General features: G+C 42.6%; 1 protein-coding gene across 1 annotated transcript in view; it reads right to left on the bottom strand.

Moving 5' to 3' along the window:
• Positions 1 to 1,132: 1,132 nt before the first annotated feature.
• Positions 1,133 to 22,432, bottom strand: part of LOC109556227 (cytochrome P450 2J2-like) — a 29,399-nt gene continuing 8,099 nt past the window's right edge. The window contains exons 2-9 of the mRNA XM_070786450.1: positions 20,819 to 20,981; positions 18,091 to 18,240; positions 17,675 to 17,835; positions 16,085 to 16,261; positions 13,373 to 13,514; positions 12,834 to 13,021; positions 6,351 to 6,489; positions 1,133 to 1,655 (exon numbers count right to left, since the gene is read on the bottom strand). Coding sequence (XP_070642551.1) covers positions 1,477 to 1,655; positions 6,351 to 6,489; positions 12,834 to 13,021; positions 13,373 to 13,514; positions 16,085 to 16,261; positions 17,675 to 17,835; positions 18,091 to 18,240; positions 20,819 to 20,981 — 1,299 coding nt within the window. The 3' untranslated portion in view covers positions 1,133 to 1,476. The remainder of the gene's footprint in view (positions 1,656 to 6,350; positions 6,490 to 12,833; positions 13,022 to 13,372; positions 13,515 to 16,084; positions 16,262 to 17,674; positions 17,836 to 18,090; positions 18,241 to 20,818; positions 20,982 to 22,432) is intronic.

Raw genomic sequence — 22,432 nt, 5'->3', positions numbered from 1 at the left:
TCTAGGTTTGTCATAGCTTTTCTTCCAAGGAGCAAATGTCTTTTAACTTCATGGCTGCAGTCACTATCTGTAGTGATCTTGGAGCCCAAGAAAATAAAGCCTGTTAATGTTTTCATTTTTTCCCTGTCTCTTTTCCATGAAGTGCGTTCTAGTCTAACTCAAACCCTCCCCATGCACTTTAGGAAACACAACCATTTCTCTTTGAATACCAATTGGCTCTGACGGACACAGGATAGATCCAGCCAGACTCTCCCTTCCTCCCTACCTTCCTTCCTATTTCTATTTTCCTTTAATGGTGCCCACTGACATAGTTTTTCTCTGAATCCCAGCAACAGGATTGAAGAGCCCCATGTCTTCATGGCCCTTTTTGCTCTGAGCTATTTAAATTCCTTAATTCTAACAGCCTTAGGAAAAAAGACCTTCTATAAGGTTTAATACAGTTTACCATGTTTCATTGCTTGTCTGCATGTGGGCTGGCATCCCAACCCCATGGGTTCTCAGTGGGACCTGGCCTTCCAGTTGATGGCATTTTCTCTCCTTAGCACCCACACAGGAAGGCTGAGCAGGATTCCTGCATTTCTGTCTCTTTCTACACAATACTCTGTCAATGCTCATCATCTGTGTTTAGGCTGGGGCTACATGTCAATCACAGTGACAATCAATTTTTAAGAAAACATCACAACCACCGTGTTCTTAACAACAATAAGGGGGTTCAGAAATAATGCATGAGGGAGGTTTTAAGGTAAGAGGGCACGTTAAAGTCAGAAAATATTTCCACATTTACTTCCCCCTAAGTAGCTTTCCATGTTTGTTTAAATTTGGTGACATTCTATTTGTCTCTGGTGTCCAAGGCCAAGGTAGTATTTTCTTAGGTAAACCAGAGAAACTGCTTTTCCACAGAACCGTGCTTATTAATAGGAATCTACCTGCCTTGCTGACTTCCCAGGGGCCAGTCTGAGGCAGAAGCAGGATAAGATTGCCTGGTGCTACCAAATGTGAGGGCCTTTCTGGCTGACCTCCATGGCTGCCCCAGGGCCCAACTTCTGACTCTTATCCACCATTTGGTTCCACTTTGACCCAGGCCATCTCAACAGGCCAGAAGCATATTTCTGTCTAAGGAAGGACACAGAAGGCAGATCACAACTATGAATTTTATGATGTGCTTTATGGTTTCCAAGCCATTTAAAGCCCTTAATTTCCTTTGATCTTTGCATTAGTTTTTGCTTTAGAGAAGAAATCATTGTCCACCTTCTATTTCCCAGATGAAAATGAAATCACTCACAACATAACTGATTTGCCCAAGGCCCCACTGGAGACGGTTAAGCTGGGGTTTGGATTCAGTTTCCTCTGAGTCCAGTTCCTGTGACCTGTCCTAGAGGCACTGAGTGCTGCTCCCTCACTCCTGAGCATGTGCTCTATCTTGAGGGGAACAGGCCCATTCTTCTTTCTTTCCTTCTCCTCCCTCTCTGGACAATTTCAGGCCCGAGGAATAGCACAGAGGCGGTAGCTGGCTGGGGAGCTGGTCAGGCTTTCTCTAAACTTTAGGCTCAGCTTCTCATTCTCTGGAGGCCTGAAGGTAAATTTTTGCAGAAGTGAAGTAAAGAAAATAAACAACTCTGTCCTGGCCAATTGTTCTCCAAGGCACATCCGCTTTCCTAAAAGACAAAAATATGACGTGAGTTACCTGCTCAGGTGGTGACTGTGTCTTGCAAGGACTGAAATCTTGTACCACATCTTAAAAAACTTAGCAAAGTGAGAGCCTGATAGGCCCTGGCCTTTATGCAGCTGGCTTATTTCATGGCAACCACCTTGTAAACCTAAGCCCAGTTGAGTGAATCTACAATCGCACAGCTCAGTGCCTTCAGGGGTCAGAATGGTAAGGTACAGGGTGCAGGTGCAGGCTGCGGACAGAGCGCAGAGGGGCTGGGCTGACCTACAAACAGCGTCTAGCCTAAAGTCGTTCAAAAATCCATCAGGAAATGATGATGACAAAAGCAGACAAAAAGAAAAATTCTGTTTTAATATTTTTCAATCATTATAAAAAACAACTGTTGAGAAGGATAAGAAAGTGAACATCAGATCAAGGCTTCTCAAATATGAGGCATCTTCTCTCTACATCACGTTTCCCTCCATCAGGACTGGGCATCTCCCTGCCAGGGCTGCCCGTGCAGGGCCGACCCCGTCTCAGCCCACCTCTGCACCATCTCTTCCAGGCTTCCCCCAGCCCCTCCCTTCATGATGCCCTCCTCCCCACTTGGGCTACAACACCCTACTCGGGTCTCCATTATCTCTCTTGTGGGTGTTTTAATAATTTACCTTCTCACTAATTAATACATGTTCATTGCAAAAATGAAAAAAAAAAAGTCTGAGAAGTATAAAGATATAAAAGATGTTTGTAATCCCATAATCCAGACAAAAAACCCTTGTTAACATTTGACAAATTTCCTCACTGTCTTTGTAAAGATTCTCCTGCACACCCATCCCTGGGATTACTCTCTGTAGTTAATTCTGGGCATTGCTATTGTTACTTTGGTTTTTCCCCATGTCGTGAAATATTCTTCAAAAATAGTTATTGTAGGGGTATGCCTCAATTTTGTCCTCTGCCTCTGTAAGCAGTTGTTGAAAATAAGATTAGAGAATGCCTGCAAATGTGTTTAATAAATCAAGATATGCTTCAGAATTATGTCCTTTTTATATGATTTTGTGCCTGTGTGTCTGTGTTTCCCACCAGCAGTTTCTAATCATCTCTGTTCCCCTCTCTCTGATCTCTTTACGCATCACTAATAGAACAATGAGGACATCAGTTAAAAATGCAGCAGAGGAAGAAATTTGTTCAAATGGTACCAAACCAGCTGTATTGTAAATACTGAAAATTATCCTCAAGTAATCCAGATTTGTGACAAAACTGGATCCACAGAGTCAGGATCCAGATTTACAGTGTTGGTAACCAGTAACCAGTTCTGGGCTATGAGTAAATATTCTCACCAACCTAAACCATTTTCAGTTGTCAAACTTGTAAAATAATATCCTAACTACACTATGTGGCTGGACAAGGATATGAGTAATACAGGAGATATGAATTTGATTTTAAAATCATGAAAAGGAGGGCCACTTGATTCTACAACTTCATTCTGGACCACGGGAAATGTGGACCTTCTCCTTGGTGCTCCCTCTAAATAACTAGATCAATCACCTCACTAAGAATGAGAGAATTGGTCTAGGGTTTCTGAAAAAAAGTCTTTCTCTTTTTGTCTCCTATGATCCAGTGATTACTTTGAAAAATGAGGACTCAGTCTCTTGTCTTCATGAAGATGTCTGCTGCTTTGCTGCATCAAGAGGGAAACACTTAAATGAAGAAAAAAATATGTTTGCAATGATACCTCTGCCATCTGCCCTGACTGTGTGTGTGTTCTAATTCCACACCCGATCGCCTCTCCAAGAGAAGGGAGGGAGCTCTCCACACCCCATTCTTCAAGGAAGCTTTCTTTACAAAGTGCTGGATCAAGAATGAGTCAAAGCAACTGTGCCCCAGATGGGAGTGTGGTGGGAGAAAAACGTAATAGTAGTGTTGACTTTTCGATTCAGAGCATTTTTCAGGCTTCCGTTTCCTACTCTATTTAGGTAGGCTGCGTTCTGCCACAGCTGAGGAAAACCCCAAGTTGCGTACCTTCTCTGAATTTCGTTCTTCCCAGGCAGAAAGAGGGATATTACCTGATTGCAACACTTGTTCCAATCTCCCCCCTTTACCTGTACCCACATCATCTGCAATGTGATTCCACAGCCCTTCCCATAAAAGCTGTGCTATTTCCCTTTCCCTTGAACTGGGGCTCACAGTGTGACCTGCGTGGGTCCCCGGAATGAAGTGGGAGTGACGGTCGCCAGTTCCCAGCCTGGCTCTCAGGAGGCACTGTGTGCTTTCCTCCCTCCTGGGTCTTATCATCTGCATGTATACCAGCGGGGGTTCGCTTGCTGGAGGAGGAAACTTGGAAAAGAGCCCCACTGACCCAGCGGAGCTAGTCCTAGATCAGTCTTCAGTCACCTGACCTCCTACACAGGCAAGAGAGCCCGGCTAAGATCAGGCAGCTCCCAGCTCGATTGTAGGCTTCGGGCGACGATGCACACTTACTGCTTTACGTCACTGAGTTTACCACCTTTGTAATGCAGCAGTGTAACAATCGATACATATGACATGGACTTGGTGAATCTTAAAATGGAAGGGCTTTTAAGTAAGTAAATGTGTTACATTCTAGTTGTGTTAGGGGGCACACTAGATTAGAACTTCATACATAACCAATGAAGACCTACTGTATAGCTCAGGGAAGTATACCAATATTTTGTAGTATCTTGTAAGGGAAAAAACTAAAACAACAAAAAAAGGTGTGTGTATATACGTGTATGCTGCTAAGTCACTTCAGTCGTGTCCGACTCTGTGTGACCCCATAGACGGCAGCCACCAGGCTCCCCCATCCCTGGGATTCTCCAGGCAAGAACACTGGAGTGGGTTGCCATTTCCTTCTCCATATATGTGTGTGTGTGTGTGTGTGTGTGTGTGTATATATATATATATGTATATATATATAAAATTGAATCACTTTGCTCTACTACTGAAAGTAACACAATATTGTAAATCAACTCTGCTTTACAAAAAAAATTTAAAAAAACAACAAATGAGTCTTAGGCTGTTTTCTGCCAATTCCTTGGGCACCTGACCTTGGATAAGAAACAGCTTTCTCTAAATCCTAATTTCTATGCCTTGGGAAAGGAAATACTGATTTCTTTCCTGTCAAACTGTTAATAACTGGATTGCTGTACATATTAAATAAAATAATTTCCTTGCAAATAAAATCTGTAATTAGAAGGGTGTGTTACAACTCTCACAACAACAACAACAACAACTTCAGGAGAATTATAACACTTAAAACAGCTAAAACTTTGTACTGTAATAGGAAACCTGAAGCTCTTGTAGACAGGAAGACTGGAAGGTTTTCCTACATCTCATCTCTGCTTTGAGATTAGAAAGTGACTTGCCCAATGTGAGCAAAGGTGGCACAGAACTGGAGAGGAAAGACACAAAAGATCTAATCGAATGAGTTCAGATACACTCAGGACAGTATCCTACAGCAGGGAAGCCTGGGCTCTGGATCATGCCTAAGCTAAGCTAAGCATGGGGTCAAATTCCAGACCCTTCCTCTCTGTGCCTTTGTGGCATGATCAGCAAAATGATACTGTCACAGAAAATTAATGATAAGAAAACTACTATGAATTTCAGAATGTCAACTCAGTGTAGCATTTAGTTATTATTTTAGGAGATACTGTTAGGAAGAGGCACGGGCATTAGTATTGGATAAACATGAATAACACTCAATTCTAGGACTGCCCCCATGACTTTTATGAGTGTATATTCCATAGCTGACCCTGCTAAACTTCAGTTATCTTCCTTATACCCAAAGCGGTGATTCAAATTTGAACCTTGGAAGGTTACAGGAGAATTGCATGGTATTTTTGTCTACTGAATCATTTGTCATATCCTCAGGACTGAATACTTTACACATAACAGGTGCTCAAGAAACATTTATAGAATTAAGGATCTGGGATATTATTTGAAACGATCTCAACAAAATACATAACTCATCATCTGGTACATACGAAGAATTTTGTTACTCATTTCACAGTTATAAGTTAAAATATTTGGAGCTTTCGGAACTTTTGGAACTGGCTGCCTTGGAAACATGAGAGAGAGTTTCCCTGCATTCTCTTTCATACATTTCGGGTTGTGCATCGTGTGAATGATGTAACTATATTTGTAAAGGGGTTATTAGCGTTTAAAAAGGCAAAATTTTAAAAGGCCTCTTCAGGAATATCTTAAAGAGTAGAATCTCATCTACTTAAGTCCATGGCACAAGTCCCTTGTGACGCCCATAATGACAGACAAGCAGCTCCTTTACTGGCACCTCCCCCATCCCTTTTGTAGTAATTCACTTTACATTTTTGTGAGTGGGAGGCTCTAAAAAGATCTTGGAACACTTAAAACTCTACTCAGATGGTAAGGTTCCAACCTTCTTTGTGGGTAACAGGAGGAGGCTACGCTTCTATCCCCAGTGTTGGCAGGGACAGAACAATGTGAAGCTGAAATCTCCATCAGAGTCAAGCCAAGGCTTAGGAAGCAACAGCATTAATCCTGGGGATGCTCACCCCAGGGAATCTTGAGGTGCAACCACAGCAAGAGTGAGTCACGCTTGGCAGGGCTATCTGGAGTTGTTCCAACTAAAGCAAAGCATCACAAGGAGAAGAGTAGGCGAGGGTAGAGAGAGGAGTCCTGGGTTCCCACATACCTATTTCTTGCTACTCACCTATTGAGAAAGGCAGAAAGGATTCCCTTTTCTTAAACTGTCCATTTTCCAGAAAATGCTCTGGATTGAACGTGTCAGGGGTGGCCCACTCTGCGGGGTCCCTGTGCAGTGCAGTCAGGTTGGTCAGCACCATGGTGCCCTGGAGAAGGCAGAAGAGACTCAGGCAAGACTTGACCCACACAACATACATGTACAGACGGGCGGCGGTCCTCCGGCGCTCCCACACCTGGGCTGACAGCACCCTGAACTCCCTCGGCCTCACCAACCCACCACCTTCTGAGCCCAATCCCTAGCACTGTTTTTTTTTTTGCCTTGGGACAGCTTACAGTGACGGACTGGAATTGTCTGCTGGGAATTTGTCAGGGAAGTGTGACTGCTCTTAGTGCAGAATGGATCTCTGCAGGGACTTGTCAGTGTAGAACTTGGGAGGGAACACATATGCATCAGTGAACACATATGAAACATATATGAATATTGTGACAGTGGGCAGGCAGTTCTAGACCGAGACTGACCCAGCTGCTTACTCAAGTGGTAACTATGGCAGTTTGTCCAACATGAAAAATGTCTCATTTGCCTACGGTTCTCACATTCTCTTCCCTCCATTATCTAGTAAAGTCCACAGAAAGTTTAATAATAGAATAAGGTCACCAAGTGGAAGAAACCACTATTCTTCCTGGTATGCAGCAACAAACTCAGGAGTCCTCCTTAACGCCCCCCTTTCCCTCATTCTGCCTTCGTCCAGGCCTTCGCTGGGCTGCTCAACTTGACTTGAGTTTTCTCTGGATTCTGTCACCTCCATTTCAGATCCATCACTGCCTGGTCCAAGTTACTACCTTGGTTTCCCACACTCCTACACTAGTCCTAACTACATCCATATCCTTTCTTTCCCCTTCAATGTGCTGGACACATTGAAAGCTGAGATAGCTTTGGACATGATTTAATTATGTCACTTTTATCCGCCCACCATATTTGGACCTCGATAGATACCCCTCAATGGCTTCCATCTCTCTTAGGTTATGGGCACGTCACCTGCCCATCCTGAGTCACCATCCTTCTCCCTGCGTGCTTACTACATCAAGTCTCTTTCAGTTTCTCAATTTGTCATTTGTTCCCAATATTTTCCAGGACTCTTTGTATGGCAACCTCTGGGCATCCTCATGCCAATGAGTATCTGCTGGAGCTGCTGCTCTGAGTGTCTTTGTCCCTGCTGTGAGCTGTGCTGCCCCCTGCCTCTGCAGGTGACCCTCCAATACTAGCAGTAGGTCTGGTCCAGCCTCTTACGAGGTCACTGCTTTATTTGCCTGTGTGCTTGTGTGCACACAGTCCACAGTCTTGTGTGTGCCCTCCAAGACTGTCCTTTTTCCATCCAGCCCTGTGGAATTCCTGAGATCACAATCTGCTCATCTTCATAGCTACATTCTCTGGGGGCTCCTCCTCCTGTTACCAGACCCCTAGGCTGGGATGCCTGCCTTGGGGCTCAGGATTTTCACTACTGTGGCAGAACTTCTGTAGTATAATTGTTTTCCAGTTGGCAGGTTGCCCACCTGGCAAGTAGGCTTCCCTGGTGGCTCAGACTGTAAAGAATCCACCTGCAATGTGGGAGACCTGGGTTTGATCCCTGGATTGGAAAGATCCCCTGGAGGAGGGAATGGGAGCCCACTCCAGTATTCTTGCCTGGAGAATCCCCATGGACAGAGGTGCCTGGTGGGTTACAGTCCTTGGTTACATGGTTACATGTCCACAAAGAGTGAACATGACTAAGTGATTAAGCACAGCATCTGGTGGGTATGGGAGCTGATTTTGTTGCAGTTCTACCCCTCCTGATATCTTGTGGTGGCTTCTTTGTCTTTGGATTTAAGGTATCTTTAAAAATTTTTATTTATTTTTAATTTAAGGATAATTGCTTTACAATATTGTGTTGGGTTTCTGCCATACCTCAACATGTATCAACTATAGTATACATACGTCCCTGCCCTCTTGATCCTCCCTCCCACCCCATCCTACCCCTCTGTGTTGTTATAGAGCACCAGTTTGAGCTCCTTGAGTCATATGGCAAATTCCCACTGGCTATCTATTTAGGGTGTCTTTTTTTAAATATATAAATTTATTTATTTTAATTGGAGGCTAATTACTTTATGATATTGTAGTGGTTTTGCCATACATTGGAATGAATCCGCCACGGGTGCACATGTGTCCCCCATCCTGAACTCCCTTCCCACCTCCCTCCCCGTACCATCCCTCTGGGTCTTCCCAGTGCACCAGCCCTGAGCACCCTGTATCCTGCATCAAACCTGGACTGACATTTGTTTCACATATGATAATATACATGTTTCAATGCCATTCTCCCAAATCATCCCACCCTCGCCCTCTCCCACAGAGTCCGAAAGACTGTTCTATACATCTTTGTCTCTTTTGCTGTCTCGCATACAGGTTATCGTTACCATCTTTCTAAATTCCATATATATGTGTTAGTATACTCTATTGGTGTTTTTCTTTCTGGCTTACTTCACTCTGTATAATAGGCTCCAGAGTCATCCACCTCATTAGAACTGATTCAAATGTATTCTTTTTAATGGCTGAGTAATACTCCATTGTATATATGTACCACAGCTTTCTTATCCGAACACATGAAAAGATGTTCAACATCACTCATTATCAGGGAAATGCAAATCAAAACCACAATGAGGTACCATTTCACGCCAGTGAGAATGGCTGTGATCCAAAAGTCTACAGGCAATAAATGCTGGAGAGGGTGTGGAGAAAAGGGAACCCCCTTACACCGTTGGTGGGAATGCAAACTAGTACAGCCACTATGGAGAACAGTGTGGAGATTCCTTAAAAAACTGGAATTAGGGTGTATTTTTTTGACAAGTTTTAGCAGTTTTGTTAATGGTTATTCAGCAGATCCCTGGAGAAGGAAATGGCAATCCACTCCAGTAATCTTGCCTAGAAAATCCCATGGACAGAAAAGCCTAGTAGGGTACAGTCCATGGGATCTTAAAGAGTCGGACATGACTGAGCGACTGAGCACCCAGTAGATAATTGTGATTTTTGTGTTTACATAAGAAGAGTTAAGCTGGTGTCCTTCTGTTGCATCATCTTGAACGAATCAACCAGGCCAGCTTTGTGGGACCTAAATCTTACACAATTTGAGGATCGCTTTCATTATGTATCCTTGGCCAAGGATCCTTGGCCAAGGATCCATTACCTCATCTTCTTTTCTTTTGCTTTCAGTCAGTTTTCCCTTGCTAATAGAGGGACGCATCCTGACCCTGGCAGCCAGGACTTCAGAGCTCCCATGCCGGGGCTTACAGAGAAGCACTGCACACGACATCCTCCAGGGGGACTTTAGTCGCTACTAAAAGTCAGTGTAAGGAATCCCCACACTTCTGCATAGTGACTGTACCAGTGTAAGAGGGTTCCCTTGTCTCCACACCCTCTCCAGCATTTATTGTTTATAGACTTTAATGGTGGCCATTCTGACCCATGTGAGATGATACCTCACTGTGGTTTTGATTTGCATTTCTCTAAAAATGAGTGATGTTGAGCATCTTTTCATGTGTTTATTAGCCATCTGTATGAGACTTGGGTTCGATCCCTGGGTCAGGAAGATCTTCTGGAGAAGGAAATGGCAACCCACTCCAGTACTCTTGCCTGGAAAATCTCATGGACAGAGAAGCGTGGTGGGCTACAGTCCACAGGGTCGCAAAGAGTCGGACATGACTGAGCGAATTCACTTTCACTTTCACTTTCATGTCTTCTTTGGAGAAATGTCTGTTTAGTTCTTTGGCCCCCTTTTTGATTGAGTTGTTTGTTTCTCTGGTATTGAGCTACATGAGCTGCTTGTATATTTTGGAGACTAGTTCTTTGTCAGTTGTTTCATTTGCTATTATTTCCCCCCATTCTGAAGGCTGCCTTATCAACCTTGCTTATAGTTTCCTTCATTGTGGAAAAGCTTTTAAGTTTAGTTAGGTCCCATTTGTTTATTTTTATTTTTATTTATTACTCTGGGAAGTGGGTCATAGAGGATCTTGCTGTGATTTATGTCAGAGAGTGTTCTGCTTATGTTTTCCTCTAAGAGTTTTATAGTTTCTGGTCTTACATTTAGATCTTTGATTAATTTTGAGTTTATTTTTCTGTGTGGTGTTAGAAAGTGTTCTAGTTTCATTCTTTTACAGGTGGTTGGCCAGTTTTCCCAGCACCACCTGTTAAAGAGATAGTCTTTTCTCCATTGTATAGTTTCACCTTCTCAAAGATAAGGGTTCCATGGATTTATCCCTGGGCTTTTTATTTTGTTCCATTGATCTGTACTTCTGTCTTTGGCCAGTACCATACTGTCTTGATGACTGTAGCTTGGTAGTATAGGCTGAAGTCAGAAAAGTTGATTCCTCCAGTTCCATTCTGCCATATGACCCAGCAATTCCACAGCTGGGCATACACACAGAGGGAACCAGAATTAAAGAGACACATTTACTCCAATGTTCACTGCAGCACTGTTTACATAGGTAGGACATGGAAGCAGCCTAGATGCCCATTGGCAGATGAATGGATAAGAAAGTTGTGGTACATACACGATGGACTATTTCTCAGCTATAAAGAAGAACACATTTGAGTCAGTTCTAATGAGGTGGATAGAACTGGAGCCTATTATACAAAGTGAAGTAAGTCAGAAAGAGAAACACCAACACAGTATATTAATACATATATATGAAATTTAGAAAGACGGTAATGATGATCCTATATGCAAGGCAGCAAAAGAGACACAGACATAAAGAACAGATTATTGGACTCAGTGGGAAAGGTGAAGGTGGGATGATTTGAGAGAATAGCATTGAAACATGTATATTACCATACGTAAAACACATGACCAGTGCAAGTTCGATGCATGAAGCAGGACACTCAAAGCTGGTGCCCTGGGACAACCCTGAGGGATGGGGTGGGGAAGGAGGTGGGAGGGGGGTTCAGCATAGGGTGACACATGTGCACCTGTGGCTGATTCATGTTGATGTATGGCAAAAACCACCACAATATTGTAAAGTAATTGTCTTCAAATTAAAATAAATGAAATAAAATAAAAATCAGATTTAGTTGGTTCGCTAGGTCTCATAGAACATTACATCAGAAAAAATCTGTTGGAATGAATCTTTTAAGTTAGGATAGTTCTTTGCAGTTAAATATATTGCTGTGAATATGCAAAGATCACCTGTGAAAACCTTTAGACCTCATATTTCACACATAAGATGGTCAATCAGCAAGAAAATCAAACACAGTTGCTGCAGGAATAACTGCATTTACAGGCTCTGTAGGCACAGAGACCATGGGGAGCCCACGGGAGATGCTCCTGTGTTTTTCCCTTGAGATCAACCCCAGGTTCCACATACAGAGGGACTCAGGCCAACTGCAATGCATCCACAGAGATGGACCAAGGTGGTGAGAAAGCAGACTGTGTATGTGCAGTGTAAAGAGAGGGCACTAGGGGGCACAGCAGAGCTGTCTGCTGAGATCCTAAGAGAGCAGGGCAGAGAGAGCAGAATTTCCTCTGTGAACGCAGGGAATTTAACAGAGAACCACTGAGAACAATTGCAGGGAGACTCTTCTAAAGTCAAAGTAGAGCAACTCTTATAAAGAGAACATGGTGTAGACAACAAAGATGAGCCTGGAACTCAGAACAAGTCTGTTTCTGGAACCCAACTCTTGTTACTTTGTAACTGAGAATTCTTAAACAAGATTAATCACTCTCTGAGCCTGGATTTCAAATTTGTAAAATGAGGATAGCAGAATTATTCTGAGGACTGAATCAGACATTTTGAAAGAATCTATAGAGTCCTGACTGCTTTAGGAACCAAGGAAGTATTGGTTTCCTTCTCCTCTTTTCTGTTATTTAATAGTGCACAGGCTTGGATTCTTTTCCCTTTTGAGGTAGTCCCATCAAGGGGCTGTAAGTTAACGCTGGAAACAATACCTGTGGGGATGTTATGTTAGAAACAGCAGTACTAATGTGATTTTGGTTCAAGTGGTCCCACATGTCCCTCATAAGTCAACATTTTCTGCCCCCAGGATTAAGAAGCAGAATTTTCCAACAGAAGTCTGGCAGGTCCCTATCCTGTGAGAAGCTCTCCCAAGGCAAACAAAAGGATCTCTTAGCAAAGTCTGACTGAGAATTGCTGCAGCTATATCCCCAGAGATATTCACAATCATAGAGTAAGAACACTGAGCAATCTCGTAGCAAAGAAAAGTCAGTCTTCATATAAACACATCTGACCTAGGAGTCCCCCTTCCCCTCCAGAACACCTATTAACATATATTTGAACTAATCTTGTAAAGATCCCAAATGAAAGAAAAAATCTAGTATTCCACCAGCAAAAATACCTCTCCCCATAAGTGTTTCTCTAAGAGAAGAAAACATGTCACTTTTCAGTTGAGATTCACACCATTTAAAATATAAGCTTGGAGATCTGAGGCTGTGAGTGAGCCTCTAATTACCTTGACCAGGTGGTATCCAGCCAGGACGGTGTCCACTGTCACCTCCCTGGGCACGTTCATGGGGACGATGTTCCCCATTCTCTGCACCTCGTGGATGACAGCGTTGGTGTAGGGCATGGACTCTCGAGAGGCCGTGCTCACCTTCTGTGATTGCCCGAGCACCCTGTCGATCTCAGCTTGGACTTTTTCTGGGAAATAAGAGGAGGCTGTATTATTCTAATATTCCATAATTTTCCTTAAGCCTGGTTAAGCTAAGGAATGGAATAACTAGGATCAAAATGGCTAAAGCTATAGTGAGCTCTCCAGACTGCTCCCCAGGGAAGTATGTGAGTGGGAAGTGGGCCCTGGTGTGATACAAATCTGGTGCCAAACTCTTGCTCCACAACATTTCTGCTGAGAGTTCCTGAAGCTTGTTGAGGCTTCGTTTCGCCTGACTAGTGAGGATAAATCAACTTTCCTTTTAGGAACATTAAGATTTATAAGAACTGATTTACAGAAGCACTCTGACTTGGTCCAGGCACACACACTGATGTGCTCACCTTGGATTTCGGGGTTCAGGGCCATGAAAAGCAATCCCCAGCGCAGGGTGGTTGAAGTTGTCTCTGTTCCAGCCAAGAAGAGGTCCAGGGTGCTGCAGATGAGGTTTTCGTCATCGAAACTCGAAGTAGCATTGCCTTTGTGCTAGAAAGCATAGTGATTATTGACTTTTCAGATGATTCTAAGTTGCCACAGCACAGGGGGCTTCACCCAAGAGAGAACAGGGAAGGAAACACCCCCTCCCCCCAGGAGAAATGACTTTCCCTTTAGCCATCCCAGGATGCAGAGACTTATTACTGCAGTATCATTATCATCCTCCGGCTCAAGTGCTGGAAGCTTTTGTTAGTTTTGGTGGATGGAAATGGGTCAATTAATTTATTTTACTACCATAATTTGGGAGAATCTATTAATATCCTGGGTCTTGTGGTAAAAAATCTGCCTGCCAATGCAGGAGACATCAGAGACACTGGATTGATCCTTAGGTTGGGAAGATCCCCTGGAGTAGGAAATGGTAACCTGTTCCAGTATTCTTGCCAGCAAAATACCATGGACTGTAGCCCACCATACTCTAGAAAAATTCCTTGGACTGTAGCCCACCAGACTCCTCTGCCCATGTAGCCTGGTGGGCTATATCCATGGGACCACAAGAGTTGGACAAGACTAAGCAACTGCACACGCAAACACATACACACATGTTATTTCACTGGAAAAACAGCTTTCAGTTCCTACATTAGCCACAGCATTCACTATGTGTACAACTTGATCAGGTTCCTAAACCACTAAACCTGTCTATAAATGGGGTGTAGCTCAGTAGTAGAGCTTGTGCTTAGCATGCACGAGGTCCTGGGTTCAAGTCCCAGCTCCTCCAGGGCTTTAATCTCAGCCCTGAACCAAGGCCCACAACTTATTTGGGCTTCCCTGGTGGCTCAGATAGTAAAGAATTTGACTGAAATGCAGGAGACTGGGGTTTGATCCCTGGGTCAGGAAGAGCCCCTGGAGAAGGAAATGGCAACCCACTCCAGTATTCTTGCCTGGAGAATTTCATGGACAGAAGAGCCTGGCAGGCTACAGTCCAGGGGATTGCAGAGTTGGACACAACTGAGTGACTAACACACACACAAACCTGTCTATATTTCAATTGCCTTTTCCATAAAATAGAAATAACAATATTCACCCATCAAGTGGCATTATGGATTATGTGAGTAGGAAATGGCATATAACAAATCCTCAACAAATGCTTTTACTGACACCAGAAACAATAAATGCATTTCACTAAAGTATAATCCTCACGCCTCCCCAGTTAAACATCTCTGATTCCAACAGCCATTCTGAATGGCATTCCAGCATCTTTACTACCTTCCTCCAGAAGCTTCAATGAGTCAGTGTTGCCCTGTGTGCCGTCCACAACTGCACACTTCATAGCAAGTGAAGTCTCCTCCTTTCAGGAGGAATCAATGCTTCTATGTTATAACAAGAAGGTGAAATAGAGGAGACAGAAAAAATGTTTCGTTCTTTCAACTCCTGGGAAGGAATAAACAATCCAATGAGTCCAAAATGCAATGGTGAACATTAACCAGGGGATCAGAGGATGAGATGGCTGGATGGCATCACTGACTTGATGGATGTGAGTCTGGGTGAACTCTGGGAGTTGGTGATGGACAGGGAGGCCTGGCATGCTGCGATTCATAGGGTTGCAAAGAGTCGGACATGACTGAGCGACTGAACTGAACTGAACTCACTATGTTAAAGGATAGACATCCAATTTTGCCTTTTTCCTGCTTTTTGCAAATAGTACTGAAAAGTGGATGACATGGGGATGAGGGAGGAAGGCAAAAGTCCCTCCCACTTGAGGCTAAACTCTGGGCATCAGACTCAATTTCACTTTTGTGTTCTGTACTGGGGAGCTTGAGAAAAGTGTAGGAGACTGGTATTGACAAGTAAGAATAAAACAATGCCTCTTTTTCCTTTGTGTACAGGTCTCTCACATATGGGTAGAGGATAGAATAGACTATTAAAGGCAGTATTTGGTCTTTCCAAAGATTTCAAGTCAAATGGGCTACCCAGGCAGAGAATCTGCCTGCAATGTAGGAAACATGGGGAGATCCCCTTGAGAATGAAATGGCTACCCTCTCCAGTATTCTTGTTTGGGAAATTTCATGAACAGAGGAGCCTGGTGGACTACAGCCCATGAGGTTACAAAGAGTTGGACATGACTTAGTGACTGAGCGTGCACACAAGCCAAATACTCTTTAACCAATATCTTTATTTCTAATTGTATCATCAATTCTGAGTTAATGATATTCGTACACACTGAAATATTGCCTCTGTTTTTTCTCCCCTGTGATAGACTGAATAATGACTCACAAACATATGAATGTCCTAATCTCTGGAATGGGTGAATACTTTTTGAAAGATGGAGCTTTGCAATTATGATGAAGTTAAGGATCTTGATACGGGAGGATTATTCTAGATTATCCCAGTGTACCATTATAGTCACAAGAGTCTATAAGGGGAAATAAGTAGAACATAAAGAGAAGATGTGAGGATGGGGGCAGAGAAGAATCTACACCAATGGTTTCGAAGATGGAGGAAGGGGCCCTGGTTGTTTTCAGCCCCCAAGTTTGTGGTGATTTGTTACAGCAGCAATAAGAAACCAGAATCCCCCCATGTGCTCTTTAAGAACACTCCTCAGGGAAACACCCAGGTTCACTCACCTTCTCTATCTCCTGGAGGTAAGCATCAATGAAGTCTCTTGCTTCAGCAGGATTCCAATCTTTCCTGTGGTTTTCAATCACATTAGCAACAAACATTTTCAGTTTCTCCCATTTACGAAAGAGAGTGTGGTGGGATCCCGGAAGGAAATTCATTATTCTTGGAAAAGCATTGTAGAGCTGATGGAGAAAACGACAGTCAAGTGGACAAGGGGGTGAGACAGTGTTCCCCATTCTATGTCTCTTCTTTACTTACACTTGGCCCTTGGCGTCACCCTTGACTCGTCTTCTCTGCCTCAATCCTCTTCTTTCCCCTCTGGCCTCCATCAAAATATAGCCAATTTTGAACCACTTCTCACTACTCTATGCATTTTCAGTTTAGTAAAAATCACCACCATTTCTTATCTGGATTCTGTAAAGCCTCCAACACATTTCCTGATTCTCTCCTTAACCCCCTTCCCAGTCTTCCTTCTACTGAGCAGCTGGAGGGATCCTTTAAGAGTTTAATAGATTGTTTTACTGTTTATTCCTCAATATTCTGGTGACTTTTGAAGATGTTTAGACAAACTCTATACCCTTCTCCTGGCCTGGAGCTCTACATGTCCCGACTCCTCACCCTCGTGTCCCTTCCTCTGCTGTCACTCACTGCCATCTTAGCTCTCTCTTAGTCTTTCTAGTCCATCCCTATTGGTCTCTGTGATAACATCAAGGATGACAATATTTAGTCCTTTGTATTTGCTATTCTTTCAATGGCAATTGGTCTTCCTCTGGAATCTGTATAACACCAGCCTTTTATTTCATTCATCATGATAATCCTCTAAGTAGCAGCATCTCTGGAATCCTTTCTCCATTCCCTTAATTCTGCTTTATTTTTTTTCATGGCAATTGTCTCTAGCATATGAGTGTGTATTTGTGTGTGTGTGTGTGTGTAGAATACCACTGTCTAGCTAGCTAGCCATCTATGTTAAAAATAGATATGTATTTGATTATCTGCCCATTATGATGTATTCTCCATGTGGGTAAGATATTTTTAATAAAATTAAGTGACTTTTGGATATATTTTCTCTAATACTTTCTGGTATAAAATTGATAGCACGACATAATGGAAAGTTTCCTTGACTTACAATGAAACAGACATGGGTTTGACTATTAGCTCTGCTGCTTTCATACATTTGGGGGACAATAATAATGATGATAATGATGGTGATGTAATCTGTCATGACATTGGGCACCAGGGTTATTTGCATGACCAAATCACACGAGATCATTAGTGCACCTAATGGAGAGTCAGGAAATGGATAGGAAAACTCAAAAGTGACGGCAATGTTATGTTTTTCAAGGGAAAAAACATAAGCGCATACATGGTTTGTCATGTAAAGTTTTGTACTTTATATGAATGTTGGAAATTTTCTTTGTCCATAGTAAATATTAAACAATATTACCCAAAAACAGTAAAATCAACAGATTGATTTCAAATAAGCTTGTGTTGAAAAAGATTAGATTTCAGCTAAAAAGGAAAGAGTGACTCCATCTCATCTGATTCTGACATCAACCCAATATTTTTTTCAAGACATGAAATGTGAACTGTTTTACCTGGCAGCACACTGATGCCTGAATACACAAGATCTCATCCAGCAGCCTCAGCAGCTCCTGGAACTGATCATCCTTGTAGTCAAACCGCTCCCCGAAGGTGATGGAGCAAATAATATTGGAAACAGCATTGTTGATTATGAAGTGAGGGTCAAAAGGCTGTCCTGGAGGCAGGAGAAGAGATGGAGCCTTCAGATAGGTTTCTTTCTCATGCCACTAAAAGTCTACTCTATATGATGTATGACATAAAGACAATAGAACCACCACCAGGACTATGACCCTAGGACCCTACAAAGTGCTGGTATTAGGACAGACATGTAGGTACTGATGAGCTTCTGGTTAGTGAAAGCATGAAACACAGTTAGTGGTTTCACAGTTAGTGAAAGCATGAACCTGCATCTGTCCTACGACTGGCTCACCGTTCTCCTCTCCTATTGCCTGGATGAGGTAGGTGACCTCTTCCTGAATGCGTTCCTCTAAGCTCTTCCTTCCCAAACCGAAGTTCCTCAGAGTTGTCAGGGTGAACCTTCTTTGCTCTTTCCATACCTGGCCATTGGACCTGACCAAGCCTGGGAAAATGAATACAATGTTATGAAAAGCAAGGCAACAAGGTCCATGGGTGATAACCTATCAGATGGAAGGAAGGAGAAGCACTTTAAGGCACTTGAAAATTATTCAGAGAAATAATCTCTAAGCAACGGATATAATGGCTTGAATTTACTGATTGCTTGCAATGCTGGGCACATTAGCATTTTTAATGCATTATGTAATTTAGTACTCATGGAATTTCTCTGATGTAAGTATAACCATTACTGCCAAAAAAGCCTCCCAATTTTGATGATGAGAAAAATGAGTCTCAAAGGATAAATCACACTGTAAAAGGTCATAGAGTCAGTATACACCTGAACATGCATTCAAATTCAAGTCTGCCTGACTCCAAAACCCACACTTTGATTACTTGTCACATAACCATATTTAAGAATTTGCTATGCTACATATTAAGTATGAATTTATGGATTATACAAAATCAATACTCATAAGGACAAAAGACCTTAAAAAGATAAATAAATCACCCAAGAACACAAAGAAATGTGAACACTGTGCAGAAAGAATACCACAGAAAAAGGAAAAAAGAATATGTCTTAATATGCCATCGTATAAAGGCATTTATTTTATAACACTGGTGAGGCCACCGTCCTCTTATTTCTTCCTTTCATCTTACACTTCAACTCCTTCTAATATCTCCCTTTGGCTTCCATCACCTTAGTGAAATGGCTCTTCTTACTGTTCAATCCAGGGTCCTTTTCAGCTTCATCTTGATGTCTCAGCAGCATGAGATGCTTTCTTCTTGAAACACTCTCTGCCAATGGAGCCCAGAACATCACACTCTCCAGATTTTTCTGCTAATTCGCTGACTTCAGAGAAATTATCATACCTTTGGTTAACTATCTTCTTTGATCTAATTTTGAAATGATGGAGCTCTTCAAGATTAGGTCCGAAGCCTCTTTTCTTCTTACCCCATCCTCCATTTCTAGGAAATCTCCACTCCAAAATTTCAAATGACATCTACTGATAGTTAACATGTGCTATTGTCTCTCAGCTTCAGGTGCTTACACAATTCCCTGCTGCTTGTCTCTCCTGGCTTCACACTCAGCATATCAATGACTGAATTCATGGTTTGCTCCATACAACTCCCTACTCAGGCCAGTCAACATCTGTCCTCCTTCACATGACCCTTCTTTCCTTTACCTACCCATTTGGGTGTCTACCTCAGCACCTCACTGTCCCTCTGTCTAGGTCATCATGTCCTATTGGATTTGCCTCCTGAGTAGCTTAAATCCATGTATCTTCACAGTCACTTTCCTGGTCTAACTCACTATGCTATCATTTCTTGCCACCTCCCTCATCCAGGCCACCACCTCCTCTAACCTCCAAGACTCCATAGTCTCTTGCTCCTTTTATTGCAGCTTAGATAAGTCTCTAAAATGTACAATGTAAATATGGTGATTCCTTTCTCTACTGAAACCATTCAGGAGCCTCCATTGTTATTAGGATAAAAAACAACATCCTTAACAAGAATTTGGATGAACTGTTTCTGGCCAAACTCCCCAGCTTTATCTCCACTTAATTATCTCCATTTAATCCCTGTGTGTACTACACTGGCCCTCTTTCAATTCCTCAGTTTACTGTCCTTCCCACTTCAGAGACTTTTCATATTCTATTCCGGATTGCTTCGTCACTGGATTTCTGGATTGCTTCTTCACTTTATCAATTGTCTTTAACTTCATTAGCTTCTCCTGAGTCTCAGGACTAGATTAGATACCCATAATAGATGAACCCTGCTCTTCGTAACACTTCATAGCCTTAAATGATTTGTGTAATTGATATCGTCTTTCTTAGTCACTTGTAAGTTATAGAAAACCAAGGATTTTGTCTGTTCTACTCACCATTTTATCACTAGAGCCAGCCACTAGGTTCACATTACAGACATAGAATAAATGGACATAGAGTTAATAGATGCAATATTTCAAAGAGGAATCGAGAAACCCCTGGGGGTAAAAAAAAAGAGTGCTTTGGTATAAGAATTGACTTTAGCTTTTCATTCAGATTTGTGAAAATCTAAGTTAATTTACCAAGTTTATTTTATGATCTTTTTAAGTATTCATGCCAAACTCTTCCATTGACAGAAAGCTCGAGATACTTTGTGAGGCACAGCTTTAATAACAGAGCACAAGGAATTAGAGGCAAGAAGGGATCACAAAGTCAGTACGAGGAAACTGATCTACATATTTTCCTAGGGGACAAGATTTGAAGATTTGAATGAGAAAATAGAAGAGAGCCTGAGAACACAGCATTGCCTTTCTTCTTCTTAAAAAAACACATCACATCACTGAGTGATGAGGATACTTATTTATCAAAACACCCAGAGTGAGTTCATGCAGGTGATGCCACTTCTCCCAAATCCCTGACATTAGAGCTGACCTGGCCAGGTTCCCTGAGGAGGTGACTTCAACAGGAAATGGGGCCACTCCATTTCCTTGAGGGGCAGAGATTCCATGAGGGGCCTGGTCCTGGGAGTGTTGGAAGCAATTTCAGAGGCCACAGGAATATCAAATATATGCTTCTTATTTTGGTCTTGGAACTTACCTTTATTGTTAAAGATATGTTTCTGAAGAGGTATCATGGGGCGGTTTACAAAGTTTTGTTCCTGGTTGACAAGGGCTTCTTTGATATAGGGCAATCCAGTTATAACGATGAAATGAATTACACCAAAATCTAGCCTAATAATGTTCCCATATTTCTTCACAACCTGAAAAATAGAAGAGTCACAGTTGAGTATATACAGGTCTATGTGTCCTAGATGGAGAATGTGTGGAGCTGCGATGGGGGTGCGGGGGTGGGGGGTGCGGAGGGGAGGCTTGTAATGAGTGGAATCTGTGTGTATGTGTGTGCGTCTTGGGCTGTATTTAGACGTCCATGAAATCCACTAGAGGGCACAGACATTCATTATAAAACTCATTCATATGTTCAACTTACTTGAGTGAGCTTATGTGACCTGCGAATAATGCATAAAATATAATAAAGTAAGCAAAGGTCTCTTATCCTAAGCATCTTAGAATTTAGTGAATGGAGAGAATTCAGCACATGTGACTCACCAGAGAAGTCAGAGATGTTTAGTTGAAGACTAACCTATCAAGCATGGACTTCTTAGTGCATAGTATCTGTTTAATCACAAGAGAACATCCCCTTCCTCAACAGGTTCTAGGTGATAAAAAAAAGTCACCCTGAGTCAGGGACTAGATATGGAGAAGTGAACACTAGTTCTGGAGTCATGTCAACTCTGTGATTGACAACTGAGATCTCAGAATAGTTGCTTCACTTTTCTTGGCGCCTAAGCTCCCCAGCTGTGAAAGGTAGAAAACTGTTCCTCCCTTGGAGTTTCTGTGAGGGGGAACTCCCTGACCCTTCAGTGATTAGGACTAGGCATCCACTGCCCTGGACCCAGGTATGATCCCTGCACAGGGAGCAAAATCCCACAAGCAGAACGGTGCGCTGGAAAACCCCACACTCCAGAACCCAAATGGTTTCTGTGAGGAGGAATGAGAACAATAATGTGAAATGCACTTTGTGCCCTGGGTCCTGTCAGACAGCCACTCTATAGTGTGGGGAATGAATGGCCTCTGTGTGCAAAGCGACATGCATGCACTTGCTCAAGGGGACAGATAGGACAAGAGCACATGGATGACGTGCAGAAGAAAGGCATGGATGTTCATAGACAACCACAGCTCCTGGGTGCCATGCTAACTACTTTCACCTTTTATCTCATTTCCTTCACACCACCCTACAGTACTAATGATTTTATTCAGGTTTTAGTAAGGAAAATTAGTCATGGAGAAGTAACTTAGACAATGTGACAGAGCTATTGGTGGCTGGAGGGAATATGCCAGGCATTATGTAAGATATAAGAACAGAAACATGAACTTGAGATGGTACTGGACCTTAGAGTTTCGTGGATGTGACAGCATGAAAGTGAGAATGAGAATAATGGACCAAAGAGAAAGAAACAGAAAGGGAGAGTGTGTGGGTGTGTCACAGACACATAAGGGACCCAGGGGCTAGGATAGGTTCCTGGAAAAAATAGCTCTCACTGTGTAGAGAGATGGGATACAGGCTGGCAAGGTACTGTGAGCTGGACCAAGGATGTCTTAATGTCAAGTGAAACACTTTAGACCTTGTTTTGCTTGTATTTAGAAACCTGAA

Source organism: Bos indicus, chromosome 3 (assembly GCF_029378745.1).
Source record: "Bos indicus isolate NIAB-ARS_2022 breed Sahiwal x Tharparkar chromosome 3, NIAB-ARS_B.indTharparkar_mat_pri_1.0, whole genome shotgun sequence".
NCBI classification, from domain to species: Eukaryota; Metazoa; Chordata; class Mammalia; order Artiodactyla; family Bovidae; genus Bos; species Bos indicus.
This window is presented reverse-complemented; position numbering and strand designations above follow the sequence as displayed.